General features: G+C 39.4%; 2 protein-coding genes across 3 annotated transcripts in view; one reads left to right on the top strand and one right to left on the bottom strand.

The window, feature by feature from the left end:
- The first annotated feature begins 5,465 nt into the window (after window positions 1-5,465).
- CYB5R2 (cytochrome b5 reductase 2) overlaps window positions 5,466-27,181 on the top strand; it is a 172,291-nt gene continuing 150,575 nt past the window's right edge. For both annotated transcript variants that reach the window (XM_082485929.1, XM_082485930.1), the window contains exon 1: window positions 5,466-5,479. The gene's annotated coding sequence lies outside the window, so the exon portion shown is untranslated. The remainder of the gene's footprint in view (window positions 5,480-27,181) is intronic.
- On the bottom strand, window positions 24,886-26,008 carry PTH (parathyroid hormone; the record flags this gene model as incomplete). Its single annotated transcript, XM_082484915.1, has 2 exons — window positions 24,886-25,159; window positions 25,923-26,008. The coding sequence occupies 2 exons, from the start codon at window positions 26,006-26,008 to the stop codon at window positions 24,886-24,888; spliced, it is 360 nt and encodes a 119-aa protein (XP_082341041.1).

Raw genomic sequence — 27,181 nt, 5'->3', positions numbered from 1 at the left:
ATGTACAAAACTTCGCAAGAATAAGATCTGCAAGCCTCCCTTTCAAGAACATTGATTTAAGAAAACCTTTGCACCTTTTCTTCTATATATAAACACACATAGAAAATATACCCATTTTAACAGGTTCAAAATATGCCCACAACTTATCGGAAATGGGGATTGCAGCCTATAATTAAAACTGAACTTGAAACCAAAGCGTGACCCCTGTTTAGACAGGATGATATTCATTACCACCACAGCTAAACTTCCCAAGGAATGGTCACAATTTTATTTTTTTTTAAAAGAACCTCTGTATCTCATTTGCCCCTAAAGGATTTATATTTGCACATTATGGTATAACCAACTATCCCACAAAGGAGGTACTGAGGAGTGCTTAAACCCATACATAGCAGTCCTGTGACAAAATATCTCAGCAAATCCTAATAAAGCCACACGTGATCAGGCCTTTGTTAAAGCAGCGCTTTGATCCTAGCCCAGACAGTATTTCTAACAATGCTGTGAGAAATCAAAATTTTATAGGTGCCACATTTTATAGTATCAAAATGTATGGCTCGGTATTTCTCAACAGCTAAAGCGCTCTAGTTGCTTTAAATAAGGGAAATGCACTAGAAAATGAAACTGAACCACTGCAAGGACACGCAGGCTTATCACGGATTTTTGGCAGAGCAGACATGAATTACCCTTTAACAGAGAAGGCAATTAAAATGTGATTCTTAATCCAGAAAACTATCTAAAGCCACATTCATTACCCTCTAAGCAGTGATTCAGAGTTCACACTGAAGTAGGACAAGCCCTAGTTAATAATCTCTTTACGGGAGCTGAGAAAAACAGGTGCCACAGGAAGTAACACTGACTCAGCTGGCATCATACTTCCTCCTCACTCATGTCTCAATTAAGAACCAAACACGGCGGGCACGACTGTTTCAGCTATACCTTCCCAGTATCCAAACTGGGGCTACTTCTGCCAGCAAGCCCAGAGGGAGAGGGGCAGCGCGCGCAGATTAACGTGCCCCCCGATGCCAGCCCTGTCCGTCCCTCCGGAGAACAGATACATGGACCGTCAGTTCAGCACACTGCACTACCAAAGAGGCAGAGGCTGCCAGATGGAGGAGGACAGGATCCTTAAATGTTAAATCAACTGTTTCTGAAACAGACAGATTAGTAAATAATTTCAAAGAGCTGTTTCAATTGCAGCTGGCCACACCATTCATTTGTCCTGCTTCTATGTTGTACTTTCCTCCCTTTAGTGTACAGATTAATGCTAACTGGGAGAGCGGCACATTATCTATTAGCCAGAAGATGCAAGATGCAAGCCAAAATTGAAAGACTTCTGAGAATTCAAGCAGTTTGGCTTAGAGACAGCACTATATGAATCATGAATCTTCACTCATCTTAATAAAATGTCAATCTTAAATCTCATCACTGTTGAGTCACAGTACACACACAAAAAAATAATTATTTCTTTGATCTGTCGCATATATATCTGACAAAATCTTAAGTTCTGTTTGTTTGACAGCATGTGTACTCAGATAAATACTAGCACTGAAATACAACTTTGCTCTACAATAAACGAGACAACTAAAATGAGTTTAAATCTGAACAGAGATAAAGAGATGGAATCTTGCATGTCAGAAGAGACAGTCACTGGCTCTACCCTGCAATATTTGACTAGGAAAACTGTGTCACTGAGCTACCCTATCAGTCTGAAAAAGGAGCTACATCTGTGGCCAGTACATATGAAAGAAGATCTGTGGCTCATTTTCTCCCGTAAAGGGGCTTTAGAAGAAGCTGCAAGTGTTCAAGAAATGAAGACATCAGAACTGCCAAATAATTTTGATTTTTTTAATAGAATGACTTGTTAATAAATATCATCATCACCACCACCCCTCCTCCCCAAAGCCACTGGGGACAAGAGGCTAATTCAGGAGGGAAACACAAAACCCATTTGCTCCATATCAGCAATGCAAAACTTGTTAAGAGTTACTTTATTTCATGCATTACTATGACCAAAATGTTCACTCTCTTTCTCTCCATAGTTTTAAAATACTGATTTCTTAAGTTGCTAACAAAGACTTGGCAGTGCATTTTGTTCAAGAAGTCCTAATGTTTGTAGAAAATGGAACTTTAACTACAAACCTGTCCCCAGTGATGCAGGCAAGCCAAACTGGCATTCACTACCGAGTTCCATGGCTGTGTTGATGAGGCTACCTACCTACACCAATGGAAAAGCATCCCACAAAAGCAGAGCTGCCCCATTTGCCAGAACAGGCAAACTGTTAGAAAGTATTGTGTTTCACAGAAGCATTATGCAGAGCAAATAAAACACCAGTACTTCTCCAACAGCAATAGTTTCAGATCTCTATCTCACTCTGAAAAGAAGTATTTGCAATGTCAACTTTCAATTAATTTCCCAGCCAGTGACCACCAGCTGCGCTCCTTGCTGTGGAAGCCATGGGCAATGACTGAGGCACATCACCAGCCTAGAAGCAAATTTTTTTCCTCTGAGCTTAGTAACATTTTGCATTTAATTTAAAACTGTAAGAGGAAAAAAAAAAACCTACATCATTTTAAACCCACAGCCTGATTTTCTCATTCACTACAGCTGGAAAAAGCCCCATATATGTAGACCATTTAGTACCCAAGTTTATAAAGGAAAGGCAAAGAGTCTTGCTTTATCAATTAATTTCCTACTGGGGGGGGGTGGGACGGGACACGACACATACATCAGCATGACACAACACAGCAATCCTATGAATATTGGTATATTTACACTATCTTCACAAATTCAATATACAGTTTTTCCTGGCTCCAAAGGAACATTGGGACACCAGCACTGCACCCATTCAAGAACTTTAAGTCAGTGATAGAATTTATTTTCGCCCTCAGTCAGGGATCAGGGAAGCTCTGCCTTTGTAAAGGGAAGAGGCATTTTTGTTAGAAGCAGCTGCCTCACAAAGGAAACCAAATAAGCTCAAGGCTTCATTTAAGCAAACCTATTTAATATGATGTAAAGGAGGAAGAAGAGTGCCATCAAAATGGCACACTTGTCATACTGGTTTGCTTCATATTTTTGCAGTAAGGGAAGAGCAGTTTTTAAAAAAATGTAAGTGCTCTTCAATTTAATGATGTTTTGGAGTCATCTGTGGAAGGAGAGCTTCAGTTTGTCTTTATACATAACAACATATTGCTCTGAATATATTACTAATGATTAAAATAAGTCATTAAACTGAATTAATTCGACTGCCAAAACAATTAGCATGTATTCCAATACAAAAACTTCATATGCATCCTACTGAATACTGCCAATAAACATGCTTTTTTTAATAAACCCAGCTCTTGTCTACACAGAATTATGGTGCTAAACCAATATACTTATTACCCCCCAAACCACCCTAAAAGCTTATCTAAATGAAAAGGACACAGCAGTGGAATACTAGCCAAGATTTTTACCCTTTATTTCCTCCCTTTATCTTCTAAAACTTGCATTAACTAACTCCTCTTAAAACATAAACTTAGATCCAATCCTTTCCTAGGACAATTCACATCATCAACACTTGTAGAACAGGGATAGAGAGCTTTATCTATATGCTAAATTACAGATATATTGCTATAAGTCTTTAGAAGAAATCTGTTCTGCTCATACTGCTAGGACTTACACAATGACAATGCTTATGCCCCTCTTCCTCCCCCTGAAGTCTGTTCTTTGTCAGCAGACATTTCAATTGACCAGTGCACACAAAGGACAGTACTTTTCCTCATTCTTTTCCTGAATAATGCCCACAGATTATTCCTGTTAACGGATACGCACCTTCCTCTTGTATCTATCAGGGAGGAAACACAAAAGCATGGAAATAATTTTGAAATCAGAGCACAAAGGAATTCTGCTCCTTCCAAGAAGGCAGCTTTGAAAGCCAGATCAGCATCCTTTGGCATTACTTGTTAAGTTCAGCATATTTGATATTTCCATCATTTCTTCAGTAGTTCAACGCACCATCAGCGAGCCTTACTTTTTCCTCCATCATCTTCCCCTCAAGGATAAGAGATTGTAGCTATACAGTCCATTAAGTGTTCAAAGACGCAAACCCCTCTAGATATTAATTCAATTCAATTTCTCACAGTCACTGACTCAGCCATGCGTAGTGCAATACTGACGTCTGACCTCGCAGCCTCCTGTGAGCTGAATTCATACTTGCTGTTTCTCCATCTCTAAGCAGCCATTGGGTACCGCGATTGACAGGCAGGGTGGGGAGCGTGCGAGAGGAGAGCTGCTCGGTACCGTGCCAAGTACCATCTGCGAAGCTATTTCTAGTCCTGCCAGCTTGTCGGGTTTCAGCACACAAACACCACATCTGAAAAGGTTATTGCTAACTTTCTCTTGTCACATCTCTCATTTGTAATCATGATCGTTCCAGATAGACAAATCCATACAAGTTTCAGAGGATGGTTAATTTGTTCCTGTAAAGTCTGCAGGATTAATAGTTTAAATTAATTCACCTTTCTCTGAGTTCATAATCAGGTACAGCAATAGCCTTTTGAGAACAAGGCAGCACAGCCTCCATTTTTTAACTACGAACATCCCTTTTCCAGCAAGTCTAAGCCAGGAAAAAAGTACTACGCTTTGTGACAATCCAAATATCAGTATATAATTATACTAATCAGTACATTTACTGATCAGAAATCAGTTCACCAAGTCCTGATGTAGCACATCTTCACATCAGTAGGTCATCAAATGCTTGACAAGTCAAGCCCACTGAGCACAAAAAGCAAAGCAAATTAATACACGTGTCAGGATAACATTTTCTGAAGGTTTCTTCTTTGAGGGAGGATAAGTAAGCATTATGCTACAGCTTTTTTTAAATGATTCTTTTTAGAATGTCTGTAGGCTGCTTTAAGGAGCCACAATACACTGGAGGAATAGTTTAAAAGCAAGTCTTACAATAAATAAAAATCAAGATGTCATAAGCGGTAGAGTGGAAATTAAAATATGATGAAAACTGAAGGAATAAGGGGGATTGTTCAGCAAAAGACTGCTGTTATAAAGAGAAAGTCAGTAAGAAAAACAAGAGACGTGATTAGAAAGGCAGGAGAGCATCGGCATTCTAAACTGAAGAGTCAGCTCTTCAGAGATGGAAGGAAAATTTCTGCTCACACAATCTCAACTACCTGAGCCAATGAATTTTCTCCTGGTTTTAGGGTCTTGAGAGGGTTCACACAACCACCCTCCCCATACCCCAAGGGTAGAATAATTATCAGTCTTGTAAGCCTTTTCTTCCCTTCAAAATAAGCCATGGAAGACATAGCTATAATAAGCTGTACAGAAAGCATGCTGGAAAAACCTTCTTTCTCAGGCATTTTTTTGCCTCCAATAGAACAGTCTCCCAGCAGCAAGAAAAAACGCAAGTGCACCCAGGGTCTCTCAGCACTGGTTCACTATACAGGGTCTTTTCTCCACAGCAGAATTAGCATGTTTTGTTCTCCTTTACTCCTACTTCAGGTAGAGAGAACATGCCACAAAACTACCCAGGACGTGCATCCATCAAAATCCTGTAGAAGCACAGTCCAGCAGTCATGCTTAACTTGCGGCTCAGCCTCCAGTAAGGAAACCCTGGGAAAGAATTTTCTCTGCTTAAGCTGGGAGCGCTACAGGATCTTCCCTCTCAACTCAACACAGCAGCTCTGTGAACACTTTCCTGCTCCTAAGTTCTTAAACATTCACGTAATTTCAGTCTTCAGTCGGCCCTCTCAACTATGAGTAATATATTTTTAGTAATTCAGTTCCATTTCAGGAAGGAAATGACACAAAAATCCCATGAGCGGTCAGTTGCCAAAGGGATTTTTCAAGCAGTGAGGAATTAACCTCGTGTAGGTAGGTACACGTTCACACCTTATGACTTCTATCAGGCTACCCAAATACATGACCTCCATAAAAGAACACTGGATGCCTTTATTTATATTCCAATTCCTACTCCATTTTCAAAATGGCATGTTAGGTAAAAATCAAAATTTAAGAAACTCAGAAGTGTTTTCTCTTCAATGGAACTGGAAAGCACCTCCATCTATTAAAAATCCAGCTTCAGAAGTTCAAATTCAAAAGAACTGGGTCCAAACACTGAACCTGCATCTAGTCATTATAGTTTCTACTCTCAGAGCAGAAAGGAACAGAGAGCAAGGCAGAGAGTTTCCTCATAAAAATTCGAAGACGTAATAGTTCTGAGCATAATAGCTTCACCTCTAAAGAGCTTTGTGTCTTAATTAAAAGTCAGGTCTGATCAAGTTTTGTATGATGCCAAAGTTTAATGGTTGGTCTTGATGGCCTTAAAGGTCTTTTCCAACCTAAACGAGTCTATGATTCTAGAAAGTCCGCCACAAATAATAGCTGAACATATGTGGAAAATATGTCCGTATGTAATAGACAAGTTCAAGAGGATTTAGTGTGTGCTTTTGCACAGGAAGTCACTAAGTTTTCCTTCTCAGCAGTGTTCACAAGCTGACATTTCAGAAATAAAGTATTTCAAAGAGGAAGAAAAAAAAACCCAAACAAACACAAAACTGTATAAGACCACTCGCTGTACCTTAGATACCTTACAAAAGATTGGTAGATTGATGTTTTTGAAAGTCATCACTGAGTGCAGCCCATTTTTCTAGATTCCAAGAACATTTCTTCTCAGCCCATCTCAATTTCTTCTGCAGGCTTTACATCCTGGTGCCAATAAAATCTAGATGAAGAGATCTTGATCTGCCAATACCATGTTGCAATTAAGAGCAGGCACATTTGCAGTTAACTTAAAGCAGGTAGTGCACGGTAATTCATAGACTATGACCTGAGCCCGTGGTGAAAGTAGGCCTAGTTCTTTTCATGCCATATATTGTGCAGGCCTGCCCCATGCTATAAAGCGTTCAACTGCAGAAACTCGATTTACAAAAAGAGAACTAAAACCATCTTGCAGTGGAAAACAGATTATACATTCTGATATCATTCCAGAGACAAGAAAAGGACCCCTCTGGGGATGCTTCATGTACTTACAAAATGCTGAGGCAAGTAGCACTTCCATTCACAACCCATGAATGCATCCTCCCAGCATGCAAAAATAATATTAAGGAAAAAAATTCTCAGCATTCAGCATCTGCACAATAACTTGTCATCTATGGAAAATTTTTCAAAGAAGCTGAAGATTTTCAAAGATTCAAGAGGTTCAAGAGTCATGACAACAGAATCACAGCACAGCCACGTTTTGTTCATTAATGCAGTAGGGCAGGCAGGATTTTGAATCTAGTACTATCTAAATAAAATGAACAAACAAGGAACTATCAAATGGGACTAACACAGAACCAGATTTAGAAAATTAAATCCAGGATAATTCTTAAGGAAGAGGCAAATATAAGTCACAGATTTCTCACCACGACCCCAAAGAAAGCACTTAGTGCAACAGATTTAGAATTAAAGTCTTCCAACAACAACAAAAAAATACAGCACTATAGAGAAATTACATGTGGGAAGCTAACAACCAATGAAAAATTAAATAGAAAATACAGAACGGCAATACCTAATAATGAAAATACAAATTCAGAGACCATTTACCTGAACCTTAGCCACTGTTTAGTTAACAAATGGTTCCTGAAAGTTTTCTTCCATCTTACTTGGGTACTTAAATAAAAGGCATCTCAAAGATTTTTGAAATAGCTTGGACAAACAAGCCTGTTTGCATCATTAGTTACAGTCAGCTTTAACACCATATAATTTCACCCTGTTAGGCTCTTCAGATTTATACCAGGAATCATTTGCATTGTATTTTTGGTCCTTATTTTCTGAGTCTCTCCCTTTTGAGTTCTCTGTTATGTTGCCCATCGTGGAACAAGTAAGAAAAAGGAGGAGAGAAAACAACAGTACAACTTGCCAGAGGTTTCAAAAATTGGACACCACCAAACTAGAAAGAAAAAGATATTAAACAGTTACGCAGGTTAGCATTATATGTACACCCCCCTTAGACAGTTTTGCCAAACATCCTTTGCCTCAAGACAGACAGCACAGTGAAGGGAGTGGAGTCCCGTGGCTACCCTTGTTGCTACATAAGCCTTACACAGAGAAGGACGGCTCACAGTCCTAGATTATGTTTTCTATGAGTCTAGGAAATTATCATCTAAGCTATTTTAAGAATGTTAAGGCTGGAGGATTAAACACTCCAAAGCACCAAGAAGTGACAAACTAAGCATCTCTCAAATATTATTCCCTTGTTGAGATTTATTATGAAGTTCTTATTTCACCATTACACTTTTCAAACCTGAAGTATTTTTTTTCCCCTTATGATAACAAGACATATTTTGAAAGTGCAAGACAAATAAGACTGCAGTACTCAAACCTGTTAACAAAGCAGTTCTGTTCAAGTTATACCATTCAAACTTATGTCTCTAAAAGCATTTTTCTCCTCACACTGCATTTTTCACACAGAATTTCACTTGTCTGGAGAAAAAGCGTCAAGTCAGAAATGATAGCGATATGTCTACATTCAGCCACCCAAAATCCAATTATTTTGTTTAGGCTTTTGACTAAAGTACACTATTTTCCAATAATTGGATTCTCTGAAGTAATCAAGTATCTCAAAGGAAGAGGTAACAAAATATTTCTCATTCATTTATTCTTTATTCTATTACGACCTCAAACTATTAGTTGGATTCTCATTCGCAAAGCTTTCCAAAATAGGTCTACATTATTTGGGGGTGGGTGGGTGTTAAAGGTAGAATCAGATGTTAGCTTGAATACTTTATCCCTATCGTACGCATTAAAAGGTTCCATAAAATGCTGGCTGTTCAGCCTTTTATTGGAAACACAAATTGTGTTTTGCCATAAATATGTCCAACTTAGCTGCAATTATTTTAGAGATATAGATTTATACCTTCTGATGTCTGAACCTTGAATTCAGTTCTTACGAAGTGATCAACAGCAGCCGTTCTGAAAGGCACAGGCCATAGACTTCTTTGACTTAACTCCTATCTGCATCAAATAATCTTTTCAGAAAGCTGCACAGCTTTTTTATGTAAACATTTCCCCAAAATAGATAATCCTCAACAGACCACACATGGTAAGACATGTGCACTGTTTCTCTGGACTGGATTTACCTAGCTTCAGCTTCCAGCTACCACACTTTATTACAAATTTGCCTGCTGACTAAAGCTCATCATCATTGTGCGGTTTCTGCAAGGACCCTTAGAGACTGATCAAGACATCATCATTTAACCTTTGAGTTTTCCCTGTCTCAAAAGATGTTTAGTAACTTGTCTTCAGAATCCCCTCTAATCAAAATCTTCCCTGTGAACTGCTGATACCAGATTTCCAATAACTTCACTCACTATACGTCCAACAGCTGCATTAGCCCTTTTAATCATATGTTAATGGCGACTTATGTACAACTGACTTCCCATTGAGACAGTGTTCTTTACAGTGCCAATACCACCAATGATTATGAGTTGATGTAGTCTACAAAAGTGGCCTACACTCTTTGTTCCTAAATGTTTAACTTTGTATTTAGTCATACGAAAAAGGCATGGTTATATGCACCCAGTTTATCAAACCACTCAGATCCCATGCTATTAATTAATTCTTTTCATTAGTTAACACTCTCCATCATGGGGCATCTCCCTCAATATCAGTTTTGGGTTTTATTCCAAATCACCAGTCATGGGAGGTAGCACGGGACCAGAGATGAACTACATGAACTGGACTCAGCAATGAATCACCCACGTACAATCACACCCCGAGACCTGACAGAGAACAGTCCTCAACGCGCACACAATGCCCTGTTGTATCTATATTGTTCATCTGCTGATACTGCACCACATTTTGATCCAAAATAAGAAGCACAGATCAACCACTTACCAGACACCATCATCTTAATAAAAACATCGCTGTACAAAGCTGTATTCCATAAGCCTATACTGACCACCAGCAGCAGCCACCCTCTTCGGTTGTGTTAACCGTTCCATTATTCACATCACAGACAGGCCTATAATTACGTGGGTCTCCTTGTGAGCCTTTTAATTATTGGTGCATTCTTTTCTCCTGCCGTCTTGGATGTCTCACAATTATCCAAGACTTAATGACAGGAAAATAACCCACAATATTAATTGCCCATTGAATACTTTGGGCAACACTTGAGTCCAGTATATCTGAATCTGTGCAATAAAAACGCGAATTAAATTGCTGTTACTGAATGTGCTCCTTAGCTCTTTTCCTATCATCTTGCAACTGGGAAAGCTTACCTCACTAACAATTTTAGCTAGCTAACAGAAATGTTTTAGTTGTATTTAGCACTTCTAAAAGGGCAAAGTACTCAGAAGATACACACTTCTTTGGATGCTTATATATATTTCCAGCAACATGCTTCTTCAAATACATTAGCTAGGTGACTAACTGCTTTGCTTAGCTTATTTTTGATCACTATATGCTGGGAAAATACTAATTAACTTCGTAATGTCTTCAAATCAAGAAGCATTTAAAAAAATATTCTTACAGTGAGGAATGCAGGCGAAAGCAAGATCTGACACACAGCTTTACAAAGAAAGTGCTATAGAGCATCATACTTGCATGTAAGCAACTGTTAGTTATCACCATGAACAAGTTGCACGTATTTTAAGTATGCTGCTTAACAGAGAGTACCGACAACTAAAAAGTGATGAACAGGAAGTAACTCCTAGCAAGCACCCCCAAAAAATTCATACACTTAGTCACTCAACTGGTATCTTGATATGCACAGAAGGCATTTAGTTTTTAAAACAAGACTAAAATCCCACTGACTACAAAACAAATATAAGCACAGATTAGGGAAGCTGACAAATCAGTTAGGTTAGAAAATATCTTTTAAAAGGATTAAGAAGCATTCCCTTTAAGAATACCACAATTTATGACAGGACATGCCACAACCAGATACAGTAGCCTTTAAAATGGACTTTCATTGTAGTTTTTGAGATGCAATAGATGGTACATAGCACCTACCTTGAATGTTTACAAAGTTTACGGGGTCTATTATGCAATTTCCGATCCCAATTCTCTGGATCACTGGAGTTACTGTCATAAGGATGAGGCCGTCCTGCCATTCCACTGCCAGCTTCCTCACACTACTGCTCTGAAAAGCACACATGCAGCACTCACAACCTACATTAAGAGAGCAGTGTTTACCTTTAAGTAATGCCACACATTAAAAAAAATAGACATGCAGAATTTAGTGTTGTTAGGTTTTGGTTTTTTAAATAAAGATTACAGAAAATAGGATATACTGAAGCACAATTTCTAAATTGCATGACAGTAATATTCTATACATTTTGCTGATACCTGCACCAAAAATATCGTTATAAGAAATATAATTCTATAAATGTTGGCAGACAACTTCAATTTTGCCACAATTAATTTCACTGTGTCCAAACAGAAAGTCACTGGTTATACAACACCAGGCAAACACATCATAATTTTCTTTCCAATGTATAAGCTTAATTCAAAGAAAGATCCCAGCTGTAGAAGAGAGACCAACAGTTCTATATTTTGAATTAAGATTAACAAACAGTTGTATCCAAGTCCTTACTCCAAAATGGAATCAACAGCAATCCTCAGAAACACTCAATGTAAGTGCACTTTCACTGACTTTTGCAGAAAAGTCACAAAAGTTTAGTAGAAAAATAGACATTATAAGCCTACCCTTCCTTGACTGGGATCCAATATTATGTTCAACTCCCACTAAAACTCACTCATAGATAAAACAACCTTGTGACTGCCAATAAAGATAGCCAATCTTAAATGACTGGTGTTCAAGTCATACCTATGAGTGACACGTGTGTCAAGAGAGTTGTATAGTTCAGAATGACCTGGTTACAAGAATGAGAAAGCAGCCACAAGTGAACAGCTGATGATTGTACAGCATCTGGAAAAAATCGAGTTACAGATAGATAAGGCTACTAAGTAACGGAAAGATAAGCCTACTATGTTTCTCTAAAATTTTAAGCTAAATATTTTAGAAACACCGCATCTCCACTCCCCTTTATTATATTTCTATTACATTCGATGAAACTTATCCTTTTTGGAAGAGAGTCCCAAAGGAATTGAGACTTCTTTAAAACAAGGTAGCTTTTCAAATAAAATGTCCCTCTAGTCATGGAAAATAGAAAAACTCTTCTAACAAATTTAGATTCTCTTAGCTAAATTTAACCCCCAAATTTTTTATTACAGGGGAATGGTAGCAAACAAGCTTCCTAAAAATGTTAGTTGCATGTGAGTTTTTCCTTTATGTTCAGTTCTAACAAAGAAAATAGATTTTATACCAAGTATACAATCTCCACCACAGGGTTTGTTTTTTTTCCTGTTATGGGTTCTACAATTAAACATAGTTTGATTGGAAGCCTCGTATGGTCAGGTATCAATATAGAGTCAGGAAAGGAAAACACATTTTATTTAAAATTACAGGAAATACTCAACTTTCTCATGCAAAATAAAACCCCAAACAAACAAACAAAAAAAAAACAACAAAGAAAACAAAAAGCCCGGATAGCCATTTCACTGTGTTATTACCTGGAAATTCAGGTTATCAAAGCATGGTCGATACTACACAAACTTAGAAGGTTATAGGATTTACACACATTCACCAGGTGTGTTTAGATGCTTAACAAGGAGAAACCTACAACCTATTTCAGAACAGAAAAAGTATTATTAAGATGACAAAGGGGAAAGAAGGCTGGTTTATAAATCCAGTCACAAGTTACTTCAGCAGTCATCATTCAGAACTTAGGTGCAATATGACATACCGTTTTCATACACAAGCAATACAAAAATAAAGACACCTTTTATCCTGAATTGAACCAAATTCTGTTCATTAGATTGAGTTACTCCAGCAATATACACAGCAAGCCTTCCTACTCACGGCAACAACAAGGTTTAGAACAAAAAGCAAAGACCGGCAATCTCCCAGTGGAACACCACAACTGCCATTCTGTAATCACTCTCAGCAACTGATTACTGCAGGGTCCTGCTTTGACTCACATATTTGCTGAAGCACCACAGTAACAGGGTCATTTAGCACCATGTGTTTCTTTTCAAGCTTTTGTTTCCACCAATTCTCTCTTCCCTTTAAAACCACCTACAAGACTTACAAACATTTCACACTCTCAGGTATGGACCAAAGCAGGTGTCTTATCAGAAAGAGGTTATCCTCCAGTAGCTAGTTCTTATTCATTTAATTGAAGTAAGATGTCAGTATTTGAGGTTCAACAAGGCCAAGTGCAGGGTCCTGCACCTGAGTCAGGGCAACCACCAGTATCAATACAGGCTGGGGAATAAAGTGATTGGGAGCAGCCCTGACGAGAAGAAGGACTTGGGGTCACTGGTCAATGAAAAAAGCTGGATGTGAGATGACAATGTGCACCCGCAGCCCAGAAAACCAACCGTATCCTGAGTAGCATCAAACAAAGCATGGCCAGCTGGTCGAGGGAGGTGACTTTGCCCCTCTACTCTGCTGAGACCCCACCTGGAGTACTGCATCCAGCTCTGGAGCCCTCAATATGTGGACCTGTGGGAGCAGGTCCAGGTGAGGCCACAAAAATAATCAGAGGGCTAGAGCACCTCTCCTGTGAGGACAGGCTGAAAAAGTTGGGGTTGTTCAGCCTGGAGAAGAGAAGGCTTTGGGGAAACCTTATTGCAGCCTTTCAGTACTTAAAGGAGGCTTGTGAGAAAGATGGGGGCAGACTTTTTAGCATAGCCTGTTGTGATAGGACACAAGGTAGTGTTTTTAATCTAAAAAAGGGTAGATTCAGACTAGATATAAGGAAAAAAAAATTTCACCATGAGGATGGCGAAACACTGAAACAGGTCACCCCAGAGCAGCAGTAGATGCCTCATCCCTGGAAACATTCAAGGTCAGGTTAGACAGGGCTCTGAGCAGCCTGATCTAGTTGAAGATGACCCTGCTCACTGCAGGGGCGTTGGACTAGATGACCTTTAAAGGTCCCTTCCAACCAAAACTATTCTATGATTCTATGAATTTTGCTTTTGCACTGGAAAGATGTGTAAAAGTGGCTCTTTTTATGAGAACTGTAGCCGATACTACAATTTAAAGTCACTTTAAGTTGTCTCACACTTTCTGCCTTCTCCCCATCTTTCGTTTCATAAAAGTGACAGATTCAACAGGACGGTATAGGTTCATATAAACTTGAAAGAAAAAGATGGTTTTAAATAGGATCAGTTCCTCAATCTGCTTTGCTATGCAGCTACATGCTTAAGCCGTTACAAGCACTAGATGACACAGAAGGACAGAAACAAACAAATGGGGCTGCTTCTCACGAACAACAGTATTCCCTTTTCCCAGCGTATGAGGAACCCCAGCAGTGTCACTGATGAACTACCAGACTGGCACACAACTCAGAACTAGAGCAGTTATGAAAAGAAGGTAAACAATCTGAAAGTGTCCAAAGCCACATCTTGTGAAACTTCTAATACAGTTCCAAGCATGTCACACTGTGAACAAGAAACAGTCTTCCTTCCCTCCATCCTCCCACTCAGCAGGATCTTAACAAATAATGCTTCTCTAAGAAACAATCTGCTGTAAAGCAGCCAATTTTTCTTTCTTCTTGACCACTGTTGATAGCGCTTTTGTGTGGATTATAAACAAATGTATTTATCAATTTTATTTCAGGTTTTAACAAACCTGTAAAACTACAAATAAGGAATATGTTTTACACTTTTCTTTATTGAAAATAGCATTTTTTCAATTAGCAAATGCTGTATAAATTTTGTAAAGTAACTAGTCCTACTGATTAATTTTGAAACACTTTCGCAAATCCACTTTTGTCTGCAATAGAAGAGAATGTTTCAACTGTGGGTCATTTTTATTTTCTTTTCTGCATGGATTCACACTGTAGGCAATAAAGAAAGCATTTTTTTGTGGACCATTCTGGCCTTGTACATAAAACAAAAAAACTGCAAGAGTACATAGCCCTAAATACTATTCAATGCCTCCCATGAAATCAAGGAACTGCATCTGAAATGTTGGTAAAGGCGAAAAGGCATTGGGAGCACATGAAATAAATAATAATAAAAAAAAAAAATCACATTCAAATATCCTTTGTAGATTACAAAACACTGTCATATTGGCCAAAGTGATTGCCATTCTGATTAGCTAACAAGCAGTTCTCCAGGTGTAAAGAATGATTTCTTACCCCTCTGCAGAAAGTGAGTACTCCAGAGAATTATCACTGGGAATACTGGGAATAATTGTGTAAAACAGGAAATCAGGAAGCAGACTTTAATTTTGAATGCTTTCAACACAGACAGCTAGAACACTTCAGATTTGTTAATGTCAACTTGAAGCCAGAATCATCACTAATTTATGAAAGTTGTAGACTACTGAAATACAAGGGAATTGTAAAGACAGACACCCAGTAGGTTTGGGAAGCTGATAGTTGATGTGGTAGAGCCACCCCAGGCACTGCAAAACACAGTTATTAATGTGCTTACACCACTACTTTAAGAGTTCATGAAAGGATGTATCATACACTAATTTGTGATAGCTATAGAACAGATTATTTTAAATAATACTTAAAGTATATTCAGTTCTGTGCCATGACAAAATACGATGCACAAAAGATGTACAGCAGATTAAGCAAGATTTAGACAACATGAGATGCTGGACAGAAGTGGACGTATACTTCTGTGAGATGCTGGACTTACACTCTTCAAGGTACTGCAGGTGGGGAAAAAACATTCTTTGGAAATCTTTCAGGAAAGAAGTAAAGCTAATCTCAACCACTATCAATACGTTTCAAGCCAGCCAGCCATAGTGTATTTATTGAGAATACTTATAAGGCTGCAAAGCTCAAACCAAAGATTATTAATATAGCCTGAATTTTTGAGGCAGAGGCCCAAGATGTCATCTTCTGGACACCAGTTCATCAGGTGGAACAAAGAACTGATTGCTCCAGCTGTCAGTACAGAAGACAACATTCAGATAATTAACACGTAATACTTCAGGCAGCTACTCAGCCTTAAGCCTTGGTCAGAAGCACTTCCTAAAGTAGGACAGGTTTCAGAAGCTCATCTGCTCTAACCTGCTCCATCAGTGAAATACACTGTAAAGGTGAACCAGTATAATTGGAAAGATCTAACAGATGAGTAACCAGCTGGGACAAAACCTGGCATTAGTTGCGACAGAGATTGAAATTATTTAGACTTTCTGTAAGGGGTTATAGCCTGCTGTTCACTGACTCTAGTCATCAAAGCACAAAAGCAGCAACAACAAAAACTAACTTACAAGTAAGATTTACTGGGAATGCAAGCACAGTGACATTACATCCTAATTAAGAAATACAGTTCAAAGTACGTATGCTCATAATGCAAACACCATGTATCATGGAAATCCATACCTGCCAAGTGATTTTCTTGCAACCTAGTGCAGACATCAGCCACATAAAGTAGCTTTACAAATTATCATCATTGAAAAGTTATCAAACTGAGACTGATTAAAGCATAGCTAAGAAACATCCTTTGCAATACAGTCTCAACATTAACATAGTAGGTCAGGACTGAGGCTTCTTTTAATAAGTAAAAAATAAAAATAATCAAGCAGTCATGGGAAGCTGATGATATCCCTATTATTTCTTCTATAGTACCATGAGCAACAGATATCCAGTGACTATCCTGCAAGCTTTAACTTCATAATTCCTAAAAAGAACATGATGATAAAACACCTAAATGTTATCAGAGGCCTAAAAAGCAAGAGGCAGATGATTCCCAACTCCCCCTCTGTATTAGGATTCATTGTGTAAAGTGAGCCTAGGTCTACCCATAAAAAAGCTCAGTGGATTGAGCAATTTCTCCCACACAAAAGCAGAATCGTGATTATCACTGCGGAAAAAGAAGCAGAATCTAACTTCTTGACACTACTACTAGTCCCATCCCCTGCAGCCCACCAAAATAAAACAGAAAGCTGACAGACACGAGACTTCATAACACTCAGCATCAGTAACAAGGTGAAGAGCATGAAATAGAAGATCAGGTAGATTTCTTGAAGAAACAAGCAAGGTCAGTACCCATGGTTGTACCCAGCAGTAGCAATACATCTCAGTGAGCAAGAAAATCCCAAATAATTTTTCACGTTTTAAATGAATTCTAAATTGGCTTTTGTTTTATACATATTTTAGAGAGATACATGCTTTTACTGATAAGCAACAGCACCGGGCCAAGATTTAAGCAACACTGCTAAAGGAAATCTGTGCTGAGAGAAATTAGCACATAATGAGATTTTGATTTTTGTGTATGCATACAGGACAAAACAGCCCCAGCTTCAAGCGTACAATCTACAAAAGTATACAGTTTATAACAAAGTGATAGAAAAAAAGGCAACGACATTTGTTACTAATGTAATAAGTGGTGTCATCCACACATCAGCTGTTTACCATTTCCAAATGCAGTGTCACCTGAAAGGAAAACAGGGCTTCGGGAAGGAATTTAACATGTGATAGGAGAGCTGCTTTAACTTGTTGTCTTTCTTAACCCCCAGGTTCCCTGGCATTAACACACTAGGCAAAGGCATAAATACAAACATGTGCTGAACAAAACCATAAGAACAGTCTCGAACAGCGCCATCGGTAGATGGCAATGATCACCACAGGCAGGATACAATAGACTACCATGACTTTTTGGGACAGAAACGGTACAAATCGAGAGGTAATATGCAAAGGCTTTTGGCAGGAGATTTGTGTATCTTAATAGAAAAACAAAATTATCTGTGATGTTTTGCATGAAAGACACCTAGTCAAAGACAAATCCACACTGAGAGACCTGCAAAACAAATATAGTGGAACAGTTTTCCATAACTACAGAGAAATGGTTAAAAAAAACCCCAATCAGCTAGTTCCTTTTGACTGTACTTGTGTTCAAGCTATAGGAGTTCAAGGTAACCTACACAAGATGATGTAGAGACAGACTTTTAGTTCACATAAAAGAAAACAAGCGTGAACTATCAGGTTATGAACTGTGAATAGTGTGAAGTTGATAATTTGAATTGTATTTCTGGATCATCTAATTCAAGAGAAAGTTGAAAGACAGATAGAGTTTTCTGGGGAAAAGATCACCAACGCTGAAGCAACAACAGAGATAAGAACTCTTTAAACAAATCAATGAAGATGATTCATGAAGCAAAAAGGCAAACAAAAATAAGGAGAACGGAGATGACAGTCAAAAGGCTATTGAGAAGCCAGGTTTTAATTACACACTCAAATTTGTAAGAAGCAGCCAACAATGAAGAACAAAAAGATAAAAAGCTCAACCACTACTTTGGACAAAGAAGCCAGAGAAGTGACAGAAACAAACCTGGAAAAGGTCTATGATGGAGCTGGATCCAGATTCTGAAAGAAGAGTTCTAAAGTGACAAGTTCAATGGGATCAGAGATGAAAAGGAAGAAGATGCAGAAGCAATAGCTAGAAACAAAAGTGAATTTAAAGGAAAAAAAAAGTAATGATAGGCAACTGTAACACATAATTGTACTATGACAGATTTATGATACAAGCAATTTATATTTTCTGCAAATAAAATATGGTTATGTGGAAAAAAAGACTTATAAAGATACTGAATTCATTATGAAATCATTTGAGTAGGTAAATCAATGCTCAGGGATTATGTAAAATAAGTACGCTCAGGAATTGTATGACCGCTGTCAGGCAGTCCTAAGCCTGTCTCTGTACAGTTCTCATCGCAACTGCAGGTTTTACCAATAAACATCATATGATTAAAACTAGTAACTAGTGTTCAGCCTACCCACGACACCACACGCAACAGATGTGTCAAGGCACAGCGACCGGACGAAGGCACGCTTTCTACGATGCTTTTAAAGCGCAAAAGCTTCAGCACACGACCTGTCTCAGGCGCCAGGGGAACCCGGAGCAAGGCCCGCGGACAGTCGCCGTGCCTCAGGAGCGCGGCTGAAGCACTCTGAACCGCCTGTGGGCAACTACGGCACCGCTCCGGTTCCTCACAGGTGTAGAGGCCGCCGCCGCTCGCCCCGGCCGGCAGCACGGCAGAGCCACGGAGGGGCCGGGCTGCCGCAAGCCCTGAGGGGGGACAGCCCAGGAGCCGCAGCCGAGAGCCGGGCCGGAGGGGCACGTCGCCGCCCGCACCCTCCGATGGCTCAGCCGCAGCGGCAACGGCCCTAGCGGCGGGGACTGCGGCCCGGCAGCCCCGGCACACAGCCTCCGCGGAGCGGCGTTCCGCGCAGCCAGACCGGGCCTTCAGTCGCCCCTCCGCGCCGCGCCGCGCCGCGCCGCGCCGCCTCCACCCGCCACTCACCCGCCCGGCGCCGCGGCCAAGCCACCGTCTCCCGCCGCCACCGGCCGACGCTCCCAGGCCCGGCAACCGCCGCCGCCACCTCTCGCGAGAACTGGCCTGCGCGCAGAGGAGGAGGAGGCGGTGGCGCCCAGATCTCACGAGACTTGCGGAGCAGGGGGCGGGGGCAGGCGGGGCGCGAGGCGACGCCGTTGCTAGGGGCGGGCCGGCGCGCTGAGGCGGCGGTTGCTACGGTGTGGGGCGGCGGCGGCGGGCAGGGACAGGGGCAGTGACCGGGACCGCGACCGCGACCGCCTGAGGGCCCGGTGCCGCGCCGGGTGAGGCCGTGCCCGCAGCGCGGGCAGCGGGCGGGGGCCAGATCGCCATCCCACCGGGCGCCGCCGCAGACTGTGCGGCCAAACAGGCGGAGCCCTCGCCGAGGCTACCGGTGTGAGGGCCTGAGAGGCGGTGCTGGAGAGCGAGCGCCGCCCGCCGGCGGGAAGAGCTGCTTCTCGCCTGCCGCCTGCCGCCGCGGAAAGGTAACTGGGAAATACGAGGTAAATGAGCCAAACTTTCCACTGTAGAGCTACACTGAGGGGATGATAACTGGGCAGCTGCTTTTCCGCTGGAACTCTGTAGGTGTTTACACACAGGTGTTCTGAGGAACAGCCGTTACCGGTTTTACATGGCAGCACGTACCCCGCACCCAGGCCTCTAGGGCAGCCCCATGGTACACTGGCACCATCGTCTGCCTGGCACAGAAGAAGCAGCCAAAGAAGGATATAATACAGTTTAGCTGGGCGAGCTGACATCTCTGCTATCTCAACCTTCACCCTAAAACTGATTCCTGATTTTAGTTACAACTATAGTTTCCAGGTTTGAACAACCCTATAGGTTATATAGAGTCTGTGTAATCTGCAGTCTATTTAGGCATGCAATTGGTGGATGTGGTTTCATTCCATAATACCCAGCAGAACATCGTAGGCAACTTGTACAGTGTACTTGTACAGTTGTTGAGGTGACACTAAGCCCTTTCACTCCTCATGGGGGTAGAATAAACCAATACCAAGCCTCAACTGTATTCAGATCTAAAGACAACATTTGTCTCTTCTAAGATATTCTCTATAGCAACATTATTAAATACAGGCAGAGCTTGACACCCATGCCAGGTGAAAGGACTGTAGAACTCTAGACAATAAGTATATTGAAGCAAATTTGAATTAGTGGAGAGTTTGGGAGGAGGAAGAGAAGGACCAAATCTCTGTGCAAACTTTTGAACATTTATCTGTTCTCCTTTGTGCACTGCGGGAAGCCAGTCTGGTTGCACAGTGGATATTTTGGGGCAGCCCCACTGTGAAGGTCAACGACCATGTATGGGGTCTTCTCAGAGTCTCATAAATGCTGTTCTAAGCCACTGTTGGATCAGACCTCCCAGGAAAAAACATGCAGGTAAGAGGGAACATGAATCTATATCCTAATGATGACTGTATTCAGCTTGAGCAAGGGCTCTGATTTAACATCTGGTGGAGGAAGTTGGAAAATTTGCTGTCAGATTCCAGAGACTGGAACTGTACAGACAATGACTCTTGTGTGCTGCTTATATATCTTACAGAGCATCCTCCTCTTTCAGGGACACCTAAGTATTAATCTAAAGATTCACTGAGTGTACACCTCTGGACTTGCCTGTTTCATTAGCAGATCTGACTGCTTCAGTCAGGGAAGGTTGTACACCTTATGCACATTGGGAAGAGGAGGGAGAGAGGGGGAAAGAGAATAAGGATTTGTGTCTTTGTGTCCTGGTTTGAGGACAAAATGCCCCACAAAACACAGAAGCTTTGCTACAATATTCAGCAAAACATGAATCTGTTAAATGAATTCTGTTTTTCGTCCTTTAACAATAGCCACAGGGATAAACCACACAGTTCTAGAAATCCACCAGTAGAACAATGACAGCCAAGCAGCCCGCACAAAAGCTGTTAGAATGCGCTAACTAGGCAAGGAGTCAGATGTTATGTGCCATTTAATAGTGAGCTGAGCAATATAATACAGCAGTATTCACAGGAGACAAAGTTAGAAGCAGCTAAGAAAGCCAAATCACTAGCAGTTAAATCACCAGCAGCAGGTTTTACCTACAGATCTTACATTTCATCTAGTTTTTATTAGAGATCTTGTGATTTTGGCTTTGTTAATTTATGGTGGGTTTGGGTTCTTTTTATATGCTACTGTTTTACTTCCCCTGAGAATGGATATTGATATTAGTGCTTCTTGTTTCTTGTTTGAATGAGTCATGAGTAAGGGACATTATTATATTTCTTTTTACTGAGAATTTTATAAAAAACAGGTGTGTACAATAGATATTCGTGTGCACAGGATATGTCTTCAAGGACACAGGTCTTAGCAAAAAGCCCTTGTCAGATCATAAAGGAAGGTTTTCTGCCTTGAAAGGAAGTATGTGCATAGAAACCACATTCTTTGGGAGGAAGGGTGCCTTCTTGAGACACCCCAGCTTTGGAAGGCTGATCCTGTGGATGTGAAGGGATGTGGACCTAGTACTTTTCTAACTTTATCTCACTATAACAGGAGACATAGGAAGTCTCCTCTGGCAGTCACGTGCTTGTCTGAGTCTGTTGTGAAATGACTCTTTTAGTATTTAAATTGTTTACATGCAAGTACACAACCTGGCATAGACTTAAGGCACATTCCAGTGCATGTGTGGGAAAAGACTTGAGCATACCCAAGAGTCATACCACTGTCTCCTCCAGTGACGTCGGCTGGAGAGGAGATTTTGGCTCATACTAGCTAAAAGCTCTGTATTCAGCCATGTGCAAGCTCAATTCTTTGCCTCTCTTTCCTTGTTCTCTTAGAAAGATAGGTAGGCAGTATCATTTGTCTCTCCGTACCATTAATTCATCATATCTTTATCACGCCTCTTTTTATTTATTTCTTTTCTGAATGCCTTTGTTACTATTTATTATCATATATAAGTGGTTCAGTGGCCCTATTATTTCTTACCATCCTCTTTCTAGTCCCCTTAATCTGTGAAAGAGAGATGACCAGAATTGCACGTTAGTCCAGGTGAAGATGAATTTTTGCAATATATCATGGTATTAAAATATTTTTTGTAACATCCTCTGCCCCATTCTGAACATTTTGGTGTTTTGACTGCTGCTACACTGATCAGAGGTTTAAGCTGAAAAGCTGTAACAAATCTGTTTTCTAGATAATTACCATTAGTAAGTAATTTCATGCAAATTTTGGCTTTTTTTCTAATGGGCATTACCTAGCACTAATTCATCTGCCACTGTGCTCTCTTTAGTCCTTCTGAAGAGTCTTACTGCATGTGGGCAAAGCAAACATGAATTTCGCCATAAATGAGACAGAGCAGAGCATAATTTGTCTGCTGCCATATTTCTAGCTAAATGATGTGCAGTGGTGCATCATCTGTCTCTGATCCTGAAGCCCTTTGTAAGCAATGAGTATTTTTTGAAGTGTACAGAAAGTTTAAATATTTATGGAAGCATATTTCATTTATCTGATAGCTGTAGATTAGGAAGAACAAGTTGTTTAGAGAACAGAGTTCTTTGTTTAGATCAAAATGAAACAATTTATGAATTTGGCACTTGAAGATTATATAATTTCTTCATGTGTGTCATTATTGTAAGGGGACATAAATTGGTTTGTGCTAGGTAATCCATCAATATGATTTTGTGTGCAAGGAAAGACAAAAGAAAAAATAAGAATTGCTTTCATCATTATTTTTGTATTTATATTGCTATAATAAAATAAAATGGCTTAATAATCTTGCCCCAAATGCTAAATTATATCAGAATAGTTACAGGCCAGTCAGTTATTATGCTTTAAAATAAAGTCCAAGAGCTTTTGGTCCACTTTATTTGGTAATACGTAAGTGAGACATAGGTACAAAAATGCAATTTTATTTCTTTAAGTTAGCACAGATGTCTGATAAGAGAATAAATAGAAAGTGCACTTTAAGGCCTCAATTCTACAAATAGACAAGCAGCATGGAACCCTTGCTTGTGCATGGGGTGCACCGATGTGCACAGGCATACCATCTGCTTGCAGCATCAGGGCCTTTACGTTACTAAAAGTATAGCCAAGATTATGAACTACAGTTCACTACTTACAAGTACTTTTCTAGCCTCCAGCAGACTGTGTTTATATTTGTAATGATTTATGAGCTTTTCACCAGGTTCCCCAAGGCATGCTAGACATCAAACAAACAAATAAGAAGTGATATGGCAACATACATACAGACGCTTTGGCTTAGAGCAGCAGGTTTGAGCTCTGGCAATGGCAAATTTGTAGGCAACCACCATTATTCCTACTGAGAAAACGTTCTTATTTCTTAGAAATGATTGAGGGTCCTAAGCACATTTGTGCATGTGCCGTTCAAAATAATTTTGTATTTGCTGCTTTTTAAAATTATTGTTATCATAATTGGTTTTTCCCATCCATTTTTATGTCTGATTCTTTTTGAGTCTTGCTTAGAGTTTGAATGTATTACAGCTAATGGTTCTACTCCCACGTTGATTGCTGCATGTTAATTGTTCTCATTTTGGGGATTTGACAAACTGAGGTCCCAATTCTACAAAAAATTGCATATGAAAATGAGTAATTTTAATTATGAGAGCCACTGGTCTCACAAACAAAAGTTACTTACACATGAGGCCTAACACAGCATACAGAAACTTAGAGAAAGATAGTTTACAGAGAAAATGAGGGACAAAAAATGTGTATTGCAAGTTTTTTGTTTCAGTTGTAATTGTCTGATTTTGAATCATTTCCCTGTTCTATAGTTAGGGCCACCCTTAGATACATGCTACCTTCTTTGCTCCCACTGTTTCTCCATTTAATTATAGGTTATCATCTTTTGGGGGAGTGGAAGGTAATCGAACCTTCCTTTCATTTCAGTATTTTGCAAAATTTCATTCTTCTATTTCATACATAATTTGTTTTAAATTTATTCCATTGTACTTTATTCTCAAGTTTTACCTTCTCACTTTAATTTTTTATGTTTGCATTCTTTAATCCTAAATTATTATCAGGCAGCTTTTGCTATGTAATTAATGTTCATCTGATTTTAGGCCTTCTGAAAATAAATGTGGATTTAAGTTTACATATTTTCACTCATACAAAGTTAAACAAAATTTAACCCTAGGCAAAATGGTGCCCTATTCTGGAGACAGGTTCTACTGCATTTATTCCTTGGTTAACAGTACAAGTAGGCCTAGTGATTACATACAAATGCTGTCTATGGAAGAGTATCAGATCTGGTCTTAAATGATTTTTCAACTTTCTTACTGGTTTGGGTTTCTTTTTCTTTTTATGCTGGAAATGTATAAGATACATTAGCCATTTAAAAGATACCCAGAAATTAGCAGCAATGGTCATGGGTGGACTGTAAATACATTTTATTATTTGGTTGTGAAATGTCTAACTCAATGGGGCTACAATGTTGAATGGAGCCTTTAATCCTTATTGTAGTTTGAATAAATAATAATAAAATGCCCTACTTGATCAATGATATACAGACACGTGCTAACTTGGACAGACATAATGCTTTGGTTTTTTTTCATTATGGCTTTGTTTTAAAAAGTACATCCATGTAAGCTTTGTCCACATCAATGGAGTTCTTCTGCATTGCTGCCCGCAAATGCTCAGGGAGCAGCCTCCGACTTCTTATCTCACCCAGAACAATATCATCCTTGTTTCGAGGCCTCTGGGTCCTAGCATCCTCGAGGGCACTGTGCACATCCTGCAGTTTCATCTGAAGCCAGTCCTGTCTCTCCACAGTGTGTCGATGCTCTCCAAGATTATGCATTAGTTGCATCTCACTCACTGATCTTTTCCTGCATGAAAGAAAGGCAAAGAGACTTATAGTGGCCCTTCTTAAATTCTAGACCTTCTTTCAACTTTTGTGAGGTATAGCAATACAGAGCTGTAGAACCTACCTTTCTAATTTGTAAGGGATACAATGACATCTGGAGAAGAGAAGGAGGGTGGATTGTCATTTGTTATTGGTAATGGATATATCAGTGAGAAGGCACAAAAAATGGGAAGTAGTCCAGTTTTGTGACAATATTGTTTGTTTATATATTTATCATTTATTTTAGCTGTTATAGATGAGCTTAGTTAGGGCTTATACGATAATAGGTAATAAAATTATGGAATTTATTCAGCGGTAGTTTTCTGTGAACACCAGAGCTAAGGAAGCATCATTTCCTGTGGATTTGTGTCTCAATGCTGATTGATGTTAGTGTCAAAGTGTGAGTTCCAGCTAGATTCTCGCACAGTAAAAAAGATGATCTCCTGTGTAGACCCTCACCAAGCGTCTAATAAGCTTACTCAATGATATTCTGAAGAGAACACTTATATGATTCTTCTGCCTCTACTCAGCTGTGTATTTTAAAAAAATATGTAAGAACTCCGAGTGTCTGAGACCTCTACAGCTGTATCTATAGGACAGAATTTGGCCACCTTGGCCAAAGGGTTCAAAAGCAGGGACAGAAAGACTCACATAAACATAAACATATGTACAGACAAACCAACCATGTTCTCAAGCACAGCTAAAGTCATCCTCCAAACTTGGGAAATGTATAATAATGTACTTACATCATTGGTCTTCCATCAGAGTTTGTAAAAAAGCATATGGCATATAAAATGATTGCAGTCTTGGCCAGATTTTTTACAGAAGTCATTTTGTCTACAAAGATAGAAATGAATACATGTATAAATCTGTATTTCAAATAATTTCTGTTAATTCCAAAGAAATATAGTTTAGAAAAAAACTTGAAGAAAGACATCAGAGAACTGATGTTGAAAAATATTTTTTTTGTGTGAAATGGGTTAGAGCAAGGAATGCACATGAAAATTTTAGTTCTAATACTAATTTGAGCAACTGACTGTTACTTCGTAGGCAAGTCTAAGAACTTTGGTCAGCTGTAGTTTCCCTACATCATCATCAAATAGGTACCCATCTCTTGGATAATTGGGTGAAAAGCACCATGTTCTTCCAATACTACCACTACTACTACTATTATTATTATAAATCACTTATATTTATATGCTCCAAGTATGTTGAAATACTTCTCTATAGCTATGCAAGTGAAAAGTTTTGTTCTTTTATCTATTTCTTTTGCATATTCTTTGGAATGAAAAGGCTGACACTTTTCTTGACAATTTTTGCAGAGGCATAACTTCACTGAATTATGTCGTTCCCCGTCTAATTACATAGGAGAAATCAGAATTGAGCCCCTCATTTTTTTCAGTGATAATCCTGCATTGCCTGTATGAATTCTACTCTGCTTTGTACATCATCAGCAGAACTGCCACTTGGGATATATTTGAAATAGATTTATTACTGATGATGCTACAGCAAGCAGAAAGTACAGAGTCCAAATATCAGTTTCCAGTTTGGATTTTCAGTATTGGCAGCCAGAAAAGGCATCTTTTTGTTGCAGTTTAAGAAATTTGATACAGAGTAACTGAAACTTAAGAAATATAAAACTCCACAATGCAATTTTTGCAATATTTTCTGCAGCTTTACTCTAGGTCAGAAAAGCATTTATTACATAGTATCTTACATGATAGTAAGAATGTGGTCCTAGCAGTCCATCTAAGCCAATATTACAAATTGAGGAGTTGGATTCACTTCAAGATATTTCTAACTCATCGTCTCATATTTTTTCATTTCACAAATTTGGTTCAGATAATAAAACAGTTTGATCTTACTAATATTCACTTTATTTTTAAGATAGTCTGAAAAGAAGCTGATGTAAAAATGAATAAAGAACGATGATAAAATTTTCTAAATAAGTCTTCTAGAGAACTTGGAAATAAAATAGAGTACACTTACCAGATAGTATCTTAAA

Source organism: Vanellus vanellus, assembly GCF_965231255.1.
Source record: "Vanellus vanellus genome assembly, chromosome: 6".
Lineage (NCBI taxonomy): Eukaryota > Metazoa > Chordata > Aves > Charadriiformes > Charadriidae > Vanellus > Vanellus vanellus.
The sequence above is the reverse complement of the archived record's forward strand: the minus strand, read 5'-3'. Positions and strand labels throughout refer to the sequence as shown.